The 12,751-nt window shown below is 31.8% G+C and overlaps 1 protein-coding gene across 1 annotated transcript in view; it reads left to right on the top strand.

Moving 5' to 3' along the window:
* The window catches only part of SNX13 (sorting nexin 13), a 170,440-nt gene that overhangs the window by 132,198 nt on the left and 25,491 nt on the right, over positions 1-12,751 (top strand). Inside the window, exons 15-17 of the mRNA XM_012659398.1 lie at positions 2,473-2,510; positions 6,548-6,617; positions 11,378-11,517. Coding sequence (XP_012514852.1) covers positions 2,473-2,510; positions 6,548-6,617; positions 11,378-11,517 — 248 coding nt within the window. The remainder of the gene's footprint in view (positions 1-2,472; positions 2,511-6,547; positions 6,618-11,377; positions 11,518-12,751) is intronic.

Here is a 12,751-nt window from a genome sequence, read left to right as displayed (position 1 = left end):
TTTAGAAATTTCTTAGTATTTGTGAAATGGATTTGCTATATGACTCAGATTGAAAGAAGATATATTGAGTCATAACCAACTAATTGTGTGAGCCTCTAAGTAATTTAAAATGGTGATAGTAAGCAATGTATTCTGTGGGATTAGTTTTTGATCTTATAACTTAGGAACTCTTCCAAAATCTTTTAAATTGACTTTTAGTTTCCATTCTTATCTTTCCACCTAGTCCATCTTCTTCTATGCAACTATCAGAAGCAAACTATAAGCAATCTCAAATTTCCCAACACTTCATATTTTACATTAATTAAAGCATGGAGTACATTATTTTTTTTTTCTGGAGCTGGTTTTGACCTAAAGTAAATATGCTTCTCTTATTTATCAGTCATTTGAGTAACCCCTCACATTAGAATCATTGATTGTAGTTTGAAAGTATATACTTATATATCTTATTGTCTTTCTAGAAACATGCTTTCTACAGTTCTGTTTCCTAATTGATGAGTTTTTATACATTTTATACTGAGAAATCATCTGTCCCTTTTATGAAACCATTTGGAAAAAAGTATGTGGAGTGATAGGTACAACATGAAACATTATTATTAAAAATAGCTGTCAACTTTGTTATCTTTGTCAGTGTTTAAGTTTTAGGCCGTTGGTAAACTTTTTTCAGATAGTAATGCTTATGATTTACTTCTTTTTGTAAGATTATTTTGTTATAAATTAGATTTTGGACTTTTAAAATGAAGCTTCTCAGCACTACATTGATTTTTTTTTTTAGGCATTCTGAAATTTTGACTACTTTTTAGACATTCTGAAATCATTCTTTAATACAGGGATTAATGTGTAGCTGATTTAAAAAAAAAAAAGACAATCTGCAATTGAGCCTAATATTAATGGGCCAAATCTTATCATGTGTGATAGTACTGTATCTTATGGTGCTTTCTCTTTTCTGGGGAAGAAATTTTATTCCTATTTAACCAAACTTCACAATAGGTAGATAATTTTAGCTGGATGGCTTGCTTGTGCATGCACTCTCTTCTCTTCTCCCCTTCTTCCTTCCTTCTTTTTCTCTTTTTGCTGTCTTTAGTTACTTAAGCTTTAAATTATTTTATAAGTAGATATATTCCCCTAGTAGATATTTTCCCCCTTATTAAAACAAGGTGTCACAATCTTAAAAATGAATTATGCTTTCCTTTTTAAATTTTGATCTCAATCACATTTTTTTCACCAGCTCGAAAAATGCTGTCTTTTGTTTTCTAATATTTATAGGCAGTTATCAAATTCTTGATTAAATGTGGACCAAGATTGATTTTAGACTATATTTTTGGATTTTCTTATTATTGACCACAAAACTATGCCTTATTATGCTCCTGAATTCTCCTTTTAACTTGACTTGTCTTTGGTGGGAAGTTTTAAGAGGTAGACAGACCACAGAAGCGGTAGGAGGCACATAATTGAATGAAGAGGATAGAGAACTATTTGTTTACTCATTTTAGTTATCACCATTTAATTATAACCAAAGGGTAATCCTAGGTGAAATTTCCTGTTTACCTTTTGTGACCAAAGGTCTAAGGACTCAAGAAATGTTCTTGGGCATTTAGAGTAAAGTTGCAAGGCAATACCAGCTGCCTCTTTGTAGAAGTAATACAGTCTTGGTTTTCAAAGATTTAGAGAACCAAATTCATAAATAATCTCCTAACCATACATTAGAAACCATACATTAACTTTAAAATATATGTGAATATTGCTTTACCATAGATTTATTTGTGTGTTTAATAAAAGGGTACCTTAATTGATAACTGAATTTGCTTATGTATATAATAAAACCCTTAGGGGAAAGATTATTTCTTGACATTAATTTTAATAATCTATAATTGACTCATTCTCTAACATTAATTTTAAAAGTAATTTTTCCTAGTTGCTTTTTAGTTAAATGTCATTGCATGTGTTTTAAGTGTCTTTTGGTCTATGAGTTATATATTTATTAAGAATCTAGACTTCCAATGTTTTTAAGCCAAATCTACTACTGAAATAAGTGGACTTAATAGATACATTAAAAATCAATCTGTGCCTCACACTAAAGACTAATTTTACTTGTAGTATTTCTTACCTAGTGAGACAGAAATAACAAAATAGTGCTGATGTTTCCTAATGGGCTTTCCTCTGCAGTGTCTTCCTCATGCTTACATTGTATGAAGCAACTTAATGTGTTGCTATGAGAATAAAATACTCCCCTGAACATTAATGCCTTTTTGGTTTTTGGCCAGCTGTCAGGTACATATATATTTTCACTAAAATGCCTGGCTTAGAAAACCATGGGACTTAAGGGGTCAGGTTTTTGGAAGTATTCCACAATTTTTCTTTACTGTTCTGTTAAGTCTTGGTTTATGTGACTTACATTTTTGGTGTTTGAACCTTAGATAAAGCAACCATTTTAAAGTTTTGTGCTGTATACTAAGTTGAATTTCCCCCCTACAGAATCTTTTAATGGGTCTCCTACAGGAAGCATAAATTTGGTAAGTACTATTATGGGAACTTAAATTATTAAAGTGACTTGAAAATATTGCAAAAGGCTGAGCCTTGTATGTAATTAAATGATATATTAGAATCCACCAAATCATCCTTTAGTATTGTAAGAAGTTATTATGCTTTTAAAGTAATGCTGAGTTCACACATAAGGGATATATAAATCAGAACTTAAAAATGATATTTCATTTTTATTTTTTAGTGGTAATTTTTTTTGTTTTATTGATGCATAATATTTTACATATTTATGGGGTACGTGTGAGTATTTGTTACATGCATAAAATGAGCAATGATCAAGTCAGGGTATTTAGGATACCCATCAACTTGAGCATTTATCATTTCTGTGTGTTGGGAACATTTCAAGTCCTCTCCTCTGTCTAATTTGAAATATACAATATGTTGTTGCTAGCTATAGTCACTAGTCTCCTAAACATTAGAGCTTATTGCTTCTATCTAACTGTATGTTTGTAACATTCACCAACCTCTGGGCTTAGGTCATACCTGCATAATTGCAGTTGCATTTTATAAAGAAATTGATATTATTTTCAATTCCAATATTTAGTATGTTTAAATGACTATGGTTAGTGCTGCGATATGCAGTTAATTTGTGACACATAAATGTTTACATTAGAATCAGTTTTTTCTCCTCTTGTATTTAGAAAAGAAATACAAAACTAGTTAGGATAACTAAAAATTTCTAGAAGTTTCTTAAAATCTATAGTAAAGCAAATTCAGGTCATTATATAAAAGTGTTTTTAAGCTTAGAGAGTTTTATAGCAACTACATCTTATGATTAGAGGTTTAAGAATGATGCATTTTTACCATGTAAACTGTCATTGGCTTTTCATATATTCGGAGTGTAGTGTAAAATAATGAACATTTCAGTTCTCTTATATATCCAGCCTTGCCATTGAGTAACTTATTTCCTAAAATGCTGTTAGGAAGAAATAGTAAGTGTACTGGACTGAAACCTTCAGTCCAAACTTTGGCGGGGTGGGGTATGGGTAGTGAGATATGTGGGGCTTGTTGTTTTGCTTTTCTTCCCACCTGCATTTTGTTTTCTTTTAAACCTTTTGTAATAGCTAAATTGTTTAAAGATCCATTGTGTTATATTGTCTATTATACTATTATACTTTTTCTAAAATAACCTTACTGATTAAACATTCTATTACTATACAAAGTATAATCTTTAACAAAACACTAAAGCAAATCAACCATAGCATTATGTCAGAGATTTTATAACTTTTAAAATGTTCTTTTCCTAAATTATTTGATATCATTACCATTTACTCTTTATAGTTCAGAGCCTTGTAACAAAAAGGAATTGTTTCTAGATCATTGAAGGAAGTATGATGTTCATTATACAGAAAAAGTTTCCAAATGTGATGAAATTTTTCCTTGGTTTGAAATTTACTAGTATTCACGTTTGTAAAGCTTGTACAAATGTTTAAACACTAGTTTAAAAAAGTTTTTTTCTTTATTCCATATCTGGAATAAGTATTTTTTCAAATAAAAGAAACCCATTTTTGTCACAAAGTGATATAAACCAGAATAGTCTCTGGATCAAAAAATGGTGACACTTGAGGTCAGTGACTTGCAGTATTTTCGTATTCCTATAAATCTGTTAAATTCAAGCTTTTAAATAGCTGGAACTTTTCTTATTCTTTTTTTTAATACATAGACAAATTTTAATGAATAGCTGCATTTTAAAAATGATTTAATATTATAAACTAGATCATGAGAGTTTATTCCAATATACGAGGCAAAGAAGTTGCTTAATGTGTTTGATGTTTTACTCATTTTGCAATTGAGATTGGCACGTAAATTATAAGCATTTCTAATGATGCCATTGAAGTTGTGTTGATGAGCTACCATACTAAATTTGAATTTTCAGTTTTTGTCTTAGTGTAATGTTAAGAAACACTTTCTCTTGTAAGGACTTTAAGAGTCTTAAGGACTACTTTGCAAATGTGTTTTATTTCAGTATAGCATTAATGCACTTATTTTGAAATCACAATTTTCTTTTTACTAATCAATACTTATATTTCTAAATGAAATGTTTTTCTGTAGTTAATATTTTTAACCAATTATAACTTTATAGTCTACATGTGCATTAACTAATGTTTATGTGACTTTTCCATCAGATTTTTCTTCATATGTAATGAAAATATTTGTCAATTACATATTTTAAATGTGCTAAAAAAGACATTTATCTACAAAGTCTTTTAACAACTTTTAGATTGCATAGATGCTAACATGTTTAAATTGAGTAGCTTTTTAAATGTTACCTACAAAGGAAGATTACCATTATATTAATACTTTATTTTAAAAAATTATTTTTTGTTCCCTCTACTAGCTTGTAATTGGAAGAAGTTATAGTAGATAATATAAATTTGATGAAATATTCCATTCCTTTGAGGCTTCTTTCACATAAAAATAATATTGAAGGTTGTGCTGCTTCTATCAAAATGTTTTATTAAAGGTCACATGAACACTTAAAAATAATTGCATTGTATTTCTTTTCAAAGTATTTTCATTCACATTGTGTCCTGACAGAAATGTAGAGCAGGTATTAACACCATTTTACCATTGGGGAAACTGAAATACAAGAAAGAGTAGTTGATATGACTAAAGTCTCTTAAAGTCTCAGTGGTGGAGCCTGGACTAGGCCTAATTTAATTTAATAATTCTGCCACTTCACTTGACTAGGGAAGTCCTGTGGATTATCTGTGGAGTTATCACATTTTGCTTCTCTTAACGATCAGTCTTCAGTAGTTACGTTTTTGTTTTCTTCTTTTAATGCAGTTGTCTTAATTTAAATGGCTTTATGTCATATAGATGGCTGCCTGTAAGTCATTTAGATAACTCTTTTAATAATAATTGCTAATCTCACATTAGAACTCAAAAGCTTATTCAGATTCTATGGTTTTTAAAGTGTGAAATATGTCTGAATTATATAATATGAATATATTAAGTATGCATAATATGAATATGTGAAGAAATCTGTGAATTATATGTGTTGTGTCTGCAAGACCTCTCCCACTTTTCAATGATTTGCTAACAAGGTTCACAGGACTAAGCATAGTCATACTCATGGCTAGGATTTATTATAGTGAAAGGAGATAAACCAAAATCAGCAAAGGGAAAAGGTATATGAGGCAAAGTCCAAAAGAAAATAGGCACAAGCCTCCAAGAGTGCTGTCCTAGGGGAGTCACACAAAACATGCTTAATTCCCCCAGCAATGATTTGTGACAACACATGTGAAATGTTGCCACGAGGAAAACTCATTGAAGATTAAGTGTGCAGGTTTTTTATTGGAGGCAGATTACATAGCACATACCAAATCCCAGAAGGAAAGCAGGTGTTCAGCATAAACATAGTTTTTTATGGATAGTTTAAGTACAGTAATCTACTCATATTGGTTAGAGAATGCTAACTTTAAGTTCCCAGATTCCATCCAAGGGACAACCTTGTAAGCAGTCCTTTCTAGGGAAAGCAGTTCTAGGCTGCCATGCTCTTTTTCTGTACAGTCTGCCTTCATTTTATGATTATGATCCATTCTATATATGCATGGGTATACATATGTGTGACAAAAACATTTTTAAAATTTAGACCCAAAGGACATACTTATAAAAGATTGGTTTTCCATCAGTCAATAATAATTTTTGTTTGTAGAATTACTTTTGAAAATTAATTATTTAAAGTTTATCATAATCTATGGATTCATTTCATTTAATAAATAATCATAATAATAGCTAACATGGAGAAGCAGTGAAGGAAGAAATAATCTCATGTATTAAATCTATTACTGAATTATTTTGTTTCATATTGATAGTTCCTTAATTTTGGCTTTTCTCCTGTTAGTATGAATGGAGAGGATTATTGTGTGTGGAGGGGATGGGGGGGACATACAAGTAATAGAAAGTTTGCATTGCAGTGAAGATGAGTAATATATATTTGACATAGAATTCTTTAATACTTTTTTCTATAAAATTAAAAAATTTGTTTCCTGATTTTTTTTCTCAGTCATTAGATGACCTTTCAAATGTATCTTCTGATGACTCAGTACAACTTCATGCCTATATTTCAGATACTGGTAAGAAACTTTGTTGTATAATTATTACTTCAAAACTATTGATTACTGTATCCCTAAATTATTTTCCACATTTATTTTTATAAACCATTTTTTTTGTTTTGCAGTCATATTTTTAAGTTTTTTTTTTTTCCTGCAGCATATTCTTCATTAAATTCTATGATGTTTATTTGCTTATGTATTTGGATATTTTCTTTTTCTAAGGTTTTTGACTATTAATGAAAATACTTACATTCTAAGCATTTTGTCATTTCTCACATAAACTCTATAACCGTTCTTTTCCTCTGTGTTTGAGTCTAGTTGATAATTGTCTGCATAATTCTTATAAAATTGTTTTTGGGGGAGACCTCAGTTCAATATTTGTTTTCATGCATGCAAAGTCAGTCTAGATAACTGTGGGGCAAATGAAGCCCCCGAGTATAGAAGTTTGCAGAAATTCAAGAAATGCATGACTGGGGTGAGAAACCTCTAAGGCATTGTGATCAATCAGTACATGTGCAGAATAAGAAAAAATAATGAATTTTCATTATTATCTTTAAATTATTAGATAATACAATGAATATTAAATAATGATCATTTTCTCATCTGGCCTCTCACTATTCCTGCAATATAGGAGTGTGTTTGCCATTTCACACACTAAAGTATAAACATACTGAGGTACATACCTCAATTCATTGCTTACATTTCAGATACTAAAGAAATTTTATAGTATAAGCGTAGTTCAGAAGATACGAATTTGCATCTTTTTTGAGTTCTTTGTTTTCTTTTGCTTCTCACTGCAGCTGGAGTCTCAATTTGCATTCCGTTCTTGGCAGATTTCTAGAATAAGTTATCTGTAATTCTGATTCTGTTATTGCTTTATCTCTTACAAATAGTTGGTGCATAGATTACTCTGCTTAAAGGTCATTATGTAACTGTTGTCAATAAAACCAGGGGTCTTGTTGCTTGTCTTTCTAGCTTTGATACAATTATTCCATTTTTTCCTTCCTTAAAATTTTAAATTTCTTTAAAAAATCTGTTTTCTTTGTCAGCTTTTCTTCCAAATGTGAGATTATTTGTTAAAATGCAGACCTTTAGTATTTGTTATTTTAGTTCTTGGAGATCTTAAACTTTTACATTTAGAGGAGGACACTCATGTCTGTATTTCTAATGCCAATCTTTCTCTCATCTGAGGGTTGCGATTTTCCAGCTGTTTTGTCCATTTGTTCATTTATTCAACAAGTATTAGCTTCTTAAAATGTGTAGAAGCACTATGCTAGACATTTTTAATAAATTATTTCTGTCAGACAAACTTACGTGGGGGATACTGAAGAGACAGTATGGTATAGTGATTAAGTGTACAACTTTTTTTTTTTTTTTTTTTGAGACAGAGTCTCACTGTGTTGCCTGGGCTAGAGTGAGTGCTGTGGCGTCAGCCTAGCTCACAGCAACCTCAAACTCCTGGGCTCAAGCAATCCTACTGCCTCAGCCTCCCAAGTGTCTGGGACTACAGGCATGCGCCACCATGCCCGGCTAATTTTTTCTATATATTTTTAGCTGTCCAATTAATTTCTTTCTATTTTTAGTAGAGACGGGGTCTCGCTCTTGCTCAGGCTGGTCTCGAACTCCTGAGCTCAAACAATCCGCCCGCCTCAGCCTCCCAGAGTGCTAGGATTACAGGCGTGAGCCACCGCGCCCGGCCAAGTGTACAACTTTTTGACTGAATTGCTTGGACTCAAACTCCAGCTCTGCCACTTGATAGTTGGGTGAACTCGAGCAAGTTTCTTAACTACCTTGTACCTCAATTTCCTCCTCTGTAATATGGGATAATAGTAATATTATTATATAACAACTCATAGGGTTGTTATGGAATTAACTAATTACGTTAGTAATTATACATGATAGGCATCATATATGAGTGTTTGTTCAATAAATATTTATTTTTCCAGTTGGACTCCAAAGTCTCTTTGATTCTGTGTCCCCTATCCTTATCATTTCTGTTACAGGAAGAACAAACTTACAATCTAGTACAGTGCTACTCAAAGAGTGGTCTGTGGACTCTAATGTGTTTTGCTTCCTTCATTGAGAAATCTTGCTTTTAAAAAATATTGGCTAAATTAAACAGTGTGATTACTGATGAGGTTAGTTGACATTCTGATGCTAGTTCTTTACCTAATTATGAGTTAGTAAGAAATAGTTTGCAGATTACCTGTTATGAGTAGCATTGGCCTAATGAAAACAAAATCTTCCGGCTGTATCACCATCTTCTCAAAATCAATATATGTAACTTTTTGTTATCTTCTTTTAAATCAAATTACCTTTCTGTCTTCTGCATCTCTCTTATAATAGCCTCATTATTCCTATTGTGAATGTACCCTGGGTGATCTCCATGCCTATCAATTTGTCACAAGTCCTGATTATTCTTTTTTAGAATGTTTTCTTATGTTGCTCTCTTCTCTCCTTTTCTGTTCCTTGCTATTCACCTTGCTCATGTTAATTCCTAATTGGTTATGGTTAGCTGCCTAATTGGCCTCTGCTTTCTGTCTTCCTTTCCCAAACCTATCTTGTATACAACTGATAAAACCATTACCTTGTTGCCATTCTAACTCCATGAGAAATGGTGGCTTTCTAACTTGATGAAAAAGTGGTGTGTGGTTTAATCTGTATAGGTCTCTGAGAAAAAGATGACTGGGTGAGGTGAACAGTGAACAATAGCGTTACCTACAATTAAAGCCTCTGTATAGAGCAAGATGACTGGAGTCTATTCCTAGTCTTGTATTTTGCCTAATAAGAAATACTGATGTTAGATGGAAAGAGAATAAAAAACACTTTCAAAAAGAAAGTACACATCTTAGAAAATTTTCATGAAAGCCTGACAGAAGTTTCTGTCGAATTACTCTTGCCAATACAGATTTCTAGCTTTTATGTTACTGAAGTAATTTATGAAGAAATTATACAAACCCTCCTTTGCCCAGTTATATACAAAATAGCAAAATATTTAGCTCCAAAATTTGACCACGTTTATTCACAATTATGGATCAGTGTTATCCATTATTATAAAATCAATTTGGGACTTCTGGTTAGTATGGTAGTCTAAACTGCTGTTGGAAATCCTGCCTCCCACACATAGAAAGGCTGAAAACAATATTAGAAAAATAGCTGAAGGCGAATATCTACAGGTGCCATAGACTATGAGGAAAACAAATTCAGGGAAATGAAGAGATGTTGAAGCAAGGGGCTCATAGTAGCATGAAGACTGCTGTCTTGATTTGGATAGCATTTTCATGCTGTAAAGTTTAGAAGAGGCAGAATGGGCCAAGGCTATGGAAAGCTGGGACCAAGTCTTTTACGTAAAGCCCAGAGTCACAAAAAACAGCTTGATGTGAAAGAAGAACTAGGAAAACTTAGCTTGCCTTCAGCAGAAAGAATAAGAACTGTCAGGATCATGTTTAGAAATGGTATCTTTCACTCACAAGAAATTGAAAGCTCAACTTGTATCCCAACATGGTGTGTCTGGATTTAGCTGTCCTCAAGTAATTGTATACCACAGGGTTTCAAGCCTGAGAGTTAATATTAAAATTATTTCTGAACCGTTGAAACCAGGAATTAAAGTGGTGACACTGCTCAATGTGAATGCCTCCAGAGCCCAGAGCACTCAGAACAGCCAGGGAGAAGCAACACCTGCTGAAAATGAGCTTGCAAAAAGCAATTAAAAGCCACAGGAAGAAATGTGAACCACAATAAGGGAGAGTCAGCAGACTGAGAAAATGAGATAATTTGTGTCCTGAGATCTTGGAGATGGCAATCTTAGTAGACTTTAAGATAAGTATGTTAAAAATATTCATAGAGATAAGTCCTAAGATAAGAATAAGCAATATGAAAAAAGAACCAAATGAAATTCTAGAAATCAAAAAATACAGTGATTAAAATTAAAGTCAGAGGATTGATTAAGAAATAGACCGGATACAGATGAGAGGACACTCAGTAAACTTGTGGAGACTTGAACCTAGAGGAGAATAGAGCACAGAGAGATGAAGAGATGGAAAATCATTGATTGTCCTTAGGATTCTTTTTAAAAAAAGATGGAAAATCAGAAAGAAGAAACATTAAAGAAAATGATTGAAAGTCCATCTCCTTAAGGTTAATATAAAATGGGAACAAACTTTGATTTTAAAAATTACCTTACTTGGATGATCTGTGGCAAATCAGTAGGAAAATGCTTTTAAATAAAAAAAGATCTCCAGAATAAACTACACTTTTAAATTATCGAATATTATCAAAGAAAGAGAGTTGCTAGAAGATAAACTTTATCCTATGGCTTTTGCTAATTGAAAAGATTTTAATTGAAATACAACTGAGTATTGAAAGCTAATACAAAAGCTTATTTTGTTTGTAATTTTTCCTCTATTATATTTAAGAGACTATAAGGCTACCTTCTGAGGTGGTGCTGTGATAACATCAATAATAATAGGTAAAAGCTCTTTGAGACGAGAGAGAATCCTAGACATCACTTTTTGGTTGGTAGTGTCATCATAAACTTTTAGTTTATTTTGTATGATAGCCATCATATGTAAAACCTTATGGGTATGAGTATAGAAGATGGAAATCTATTTTATCTTTTCGTGACATCCTTTTCTGTCAGTCTGTCATTTCAGATTCTTCTTCATTTCATGTTGTCTTTTTTGTTTTTGCTCTTCACCTTCCTCCTTTTTGTGTCTTTTGTTCCTCTTCATTTTGTTTTAAATGACTAGTATATGCTGACTATGACCCATATGCTGTGGCAGGCGTTTGTAATGATCATGGCAAGACGTATGCATTATATGCCATCACTGTACACCGGCGCAATCTAAACACTGAGGAGATGTGGAAGACCTATCGTCGGTATAGTGACTTCCATGACTTCCACATGAGAATCACCGAACAGGTAATGAGATTTTTAAAACTTGCATACTTTACATTATTTCTTAATTTCATTTTGATTCTAAATAGTTCTGAGGATGCTCAGATATTGACCAAAGGTAATGAAGGAAAATAAGGTAAGCATGTTTTATGCAATCAGCATAAATCTTAGAATGATTTTGAGCATTTAACCAAAATATTAAATGTTGAGAACTATAACTCGTCCTAACCATTGTGAACTAGTGACAAAATATCAATGATATACCTTGGAAAATTAAAATGAATGCATATTTCTGATTCTAAAATTTGTGTCTGTGTATGTTGTGCTTTACAAAGATATTTGGGTTTGGTTTGAAGTTGGGATGAGAATTGCCGTAAGGCATTTTGTGCCTTTGTTTTTAGAGGTATAATTCAAAACTAAGCAATAGTTATTTTAAATGGCAGCCTCATCCACAGTAACAGTTAAATCTTTGATCCATTGCTTTGTTTTGAACCACAATATTTACCAAATAATGTTTTTAATTCTTACTAAATACAACCCTGTTGTTTTATAGAAGTAACTATAAGGACCCTTAAAGGTAACAAATGTAAAGAAATTATTTCCCTGTCTTATTTTTTTTATTAAACATTTTATCTTCTCTTTAACTTAGAAACAGATATCACCAGATGAATTGGAATAGGTGATATGTGACCTTTATTTTAACTCTTGAAAGTCTTTGAATTATTCAAGGTTTTTAGATAAACAACTGGTATTAAGCCAATAAAAATAATATTTCAAAGTAACACCAGATTGCACTATAGCTTTGAAATGACATTATACTATATTGAAATCAGAAAATATCCTTTTCACTTAAGATAGTAGAGAAAATATGGTTGGCACGCTGATCTCATTAAAATATTTTACAGATAGAGTGAGATAAACTATTAATAGCTTAAAAGTGATTAAATACAAAAGGTTAGTGTTGACTTCTGAAGCTCTTATTAAAAGGACTATTTTGAATTCTATTCATAAGGAAATTAATAACTGTGGACATGTCTGTTCTTGTGTTGAATAGATCTTTTCTTCATGTTTAGCTTGATTTGTTTGCAGCTGTAAAAGAATTTTCTGCCCCACAATGAAGAAATAATTGCTTTATTTTTTCAAATATACCCCGTTTGATATTGTTTTAAAAGCATATAGCTCATGTATCTCTTTCTTCCCATCCTTACACTTTAACCAAACATGATAATTTAAAAAATAATTTGGATTGATAAGAGTA

The sequence above is a fragment of the Propithecus coquereli genome, unplaced genomic scaffold (assembly GCF_000956105.1).
Source record: "Propithecus coquereli isolate 6110/MARCELLA unplaced genomic scaffold, Pcoq_1.0 Scaffold61, whole genome shotgun sequence".
NCBI lineage: Eukaryota > Metazoa > Chordata > Mammalia > Primates > Indriidae > Propithecus > Propithecus coquereli.
This window is presented reverse-complemented; position numbering and strand designations above follow the sequence as displayed.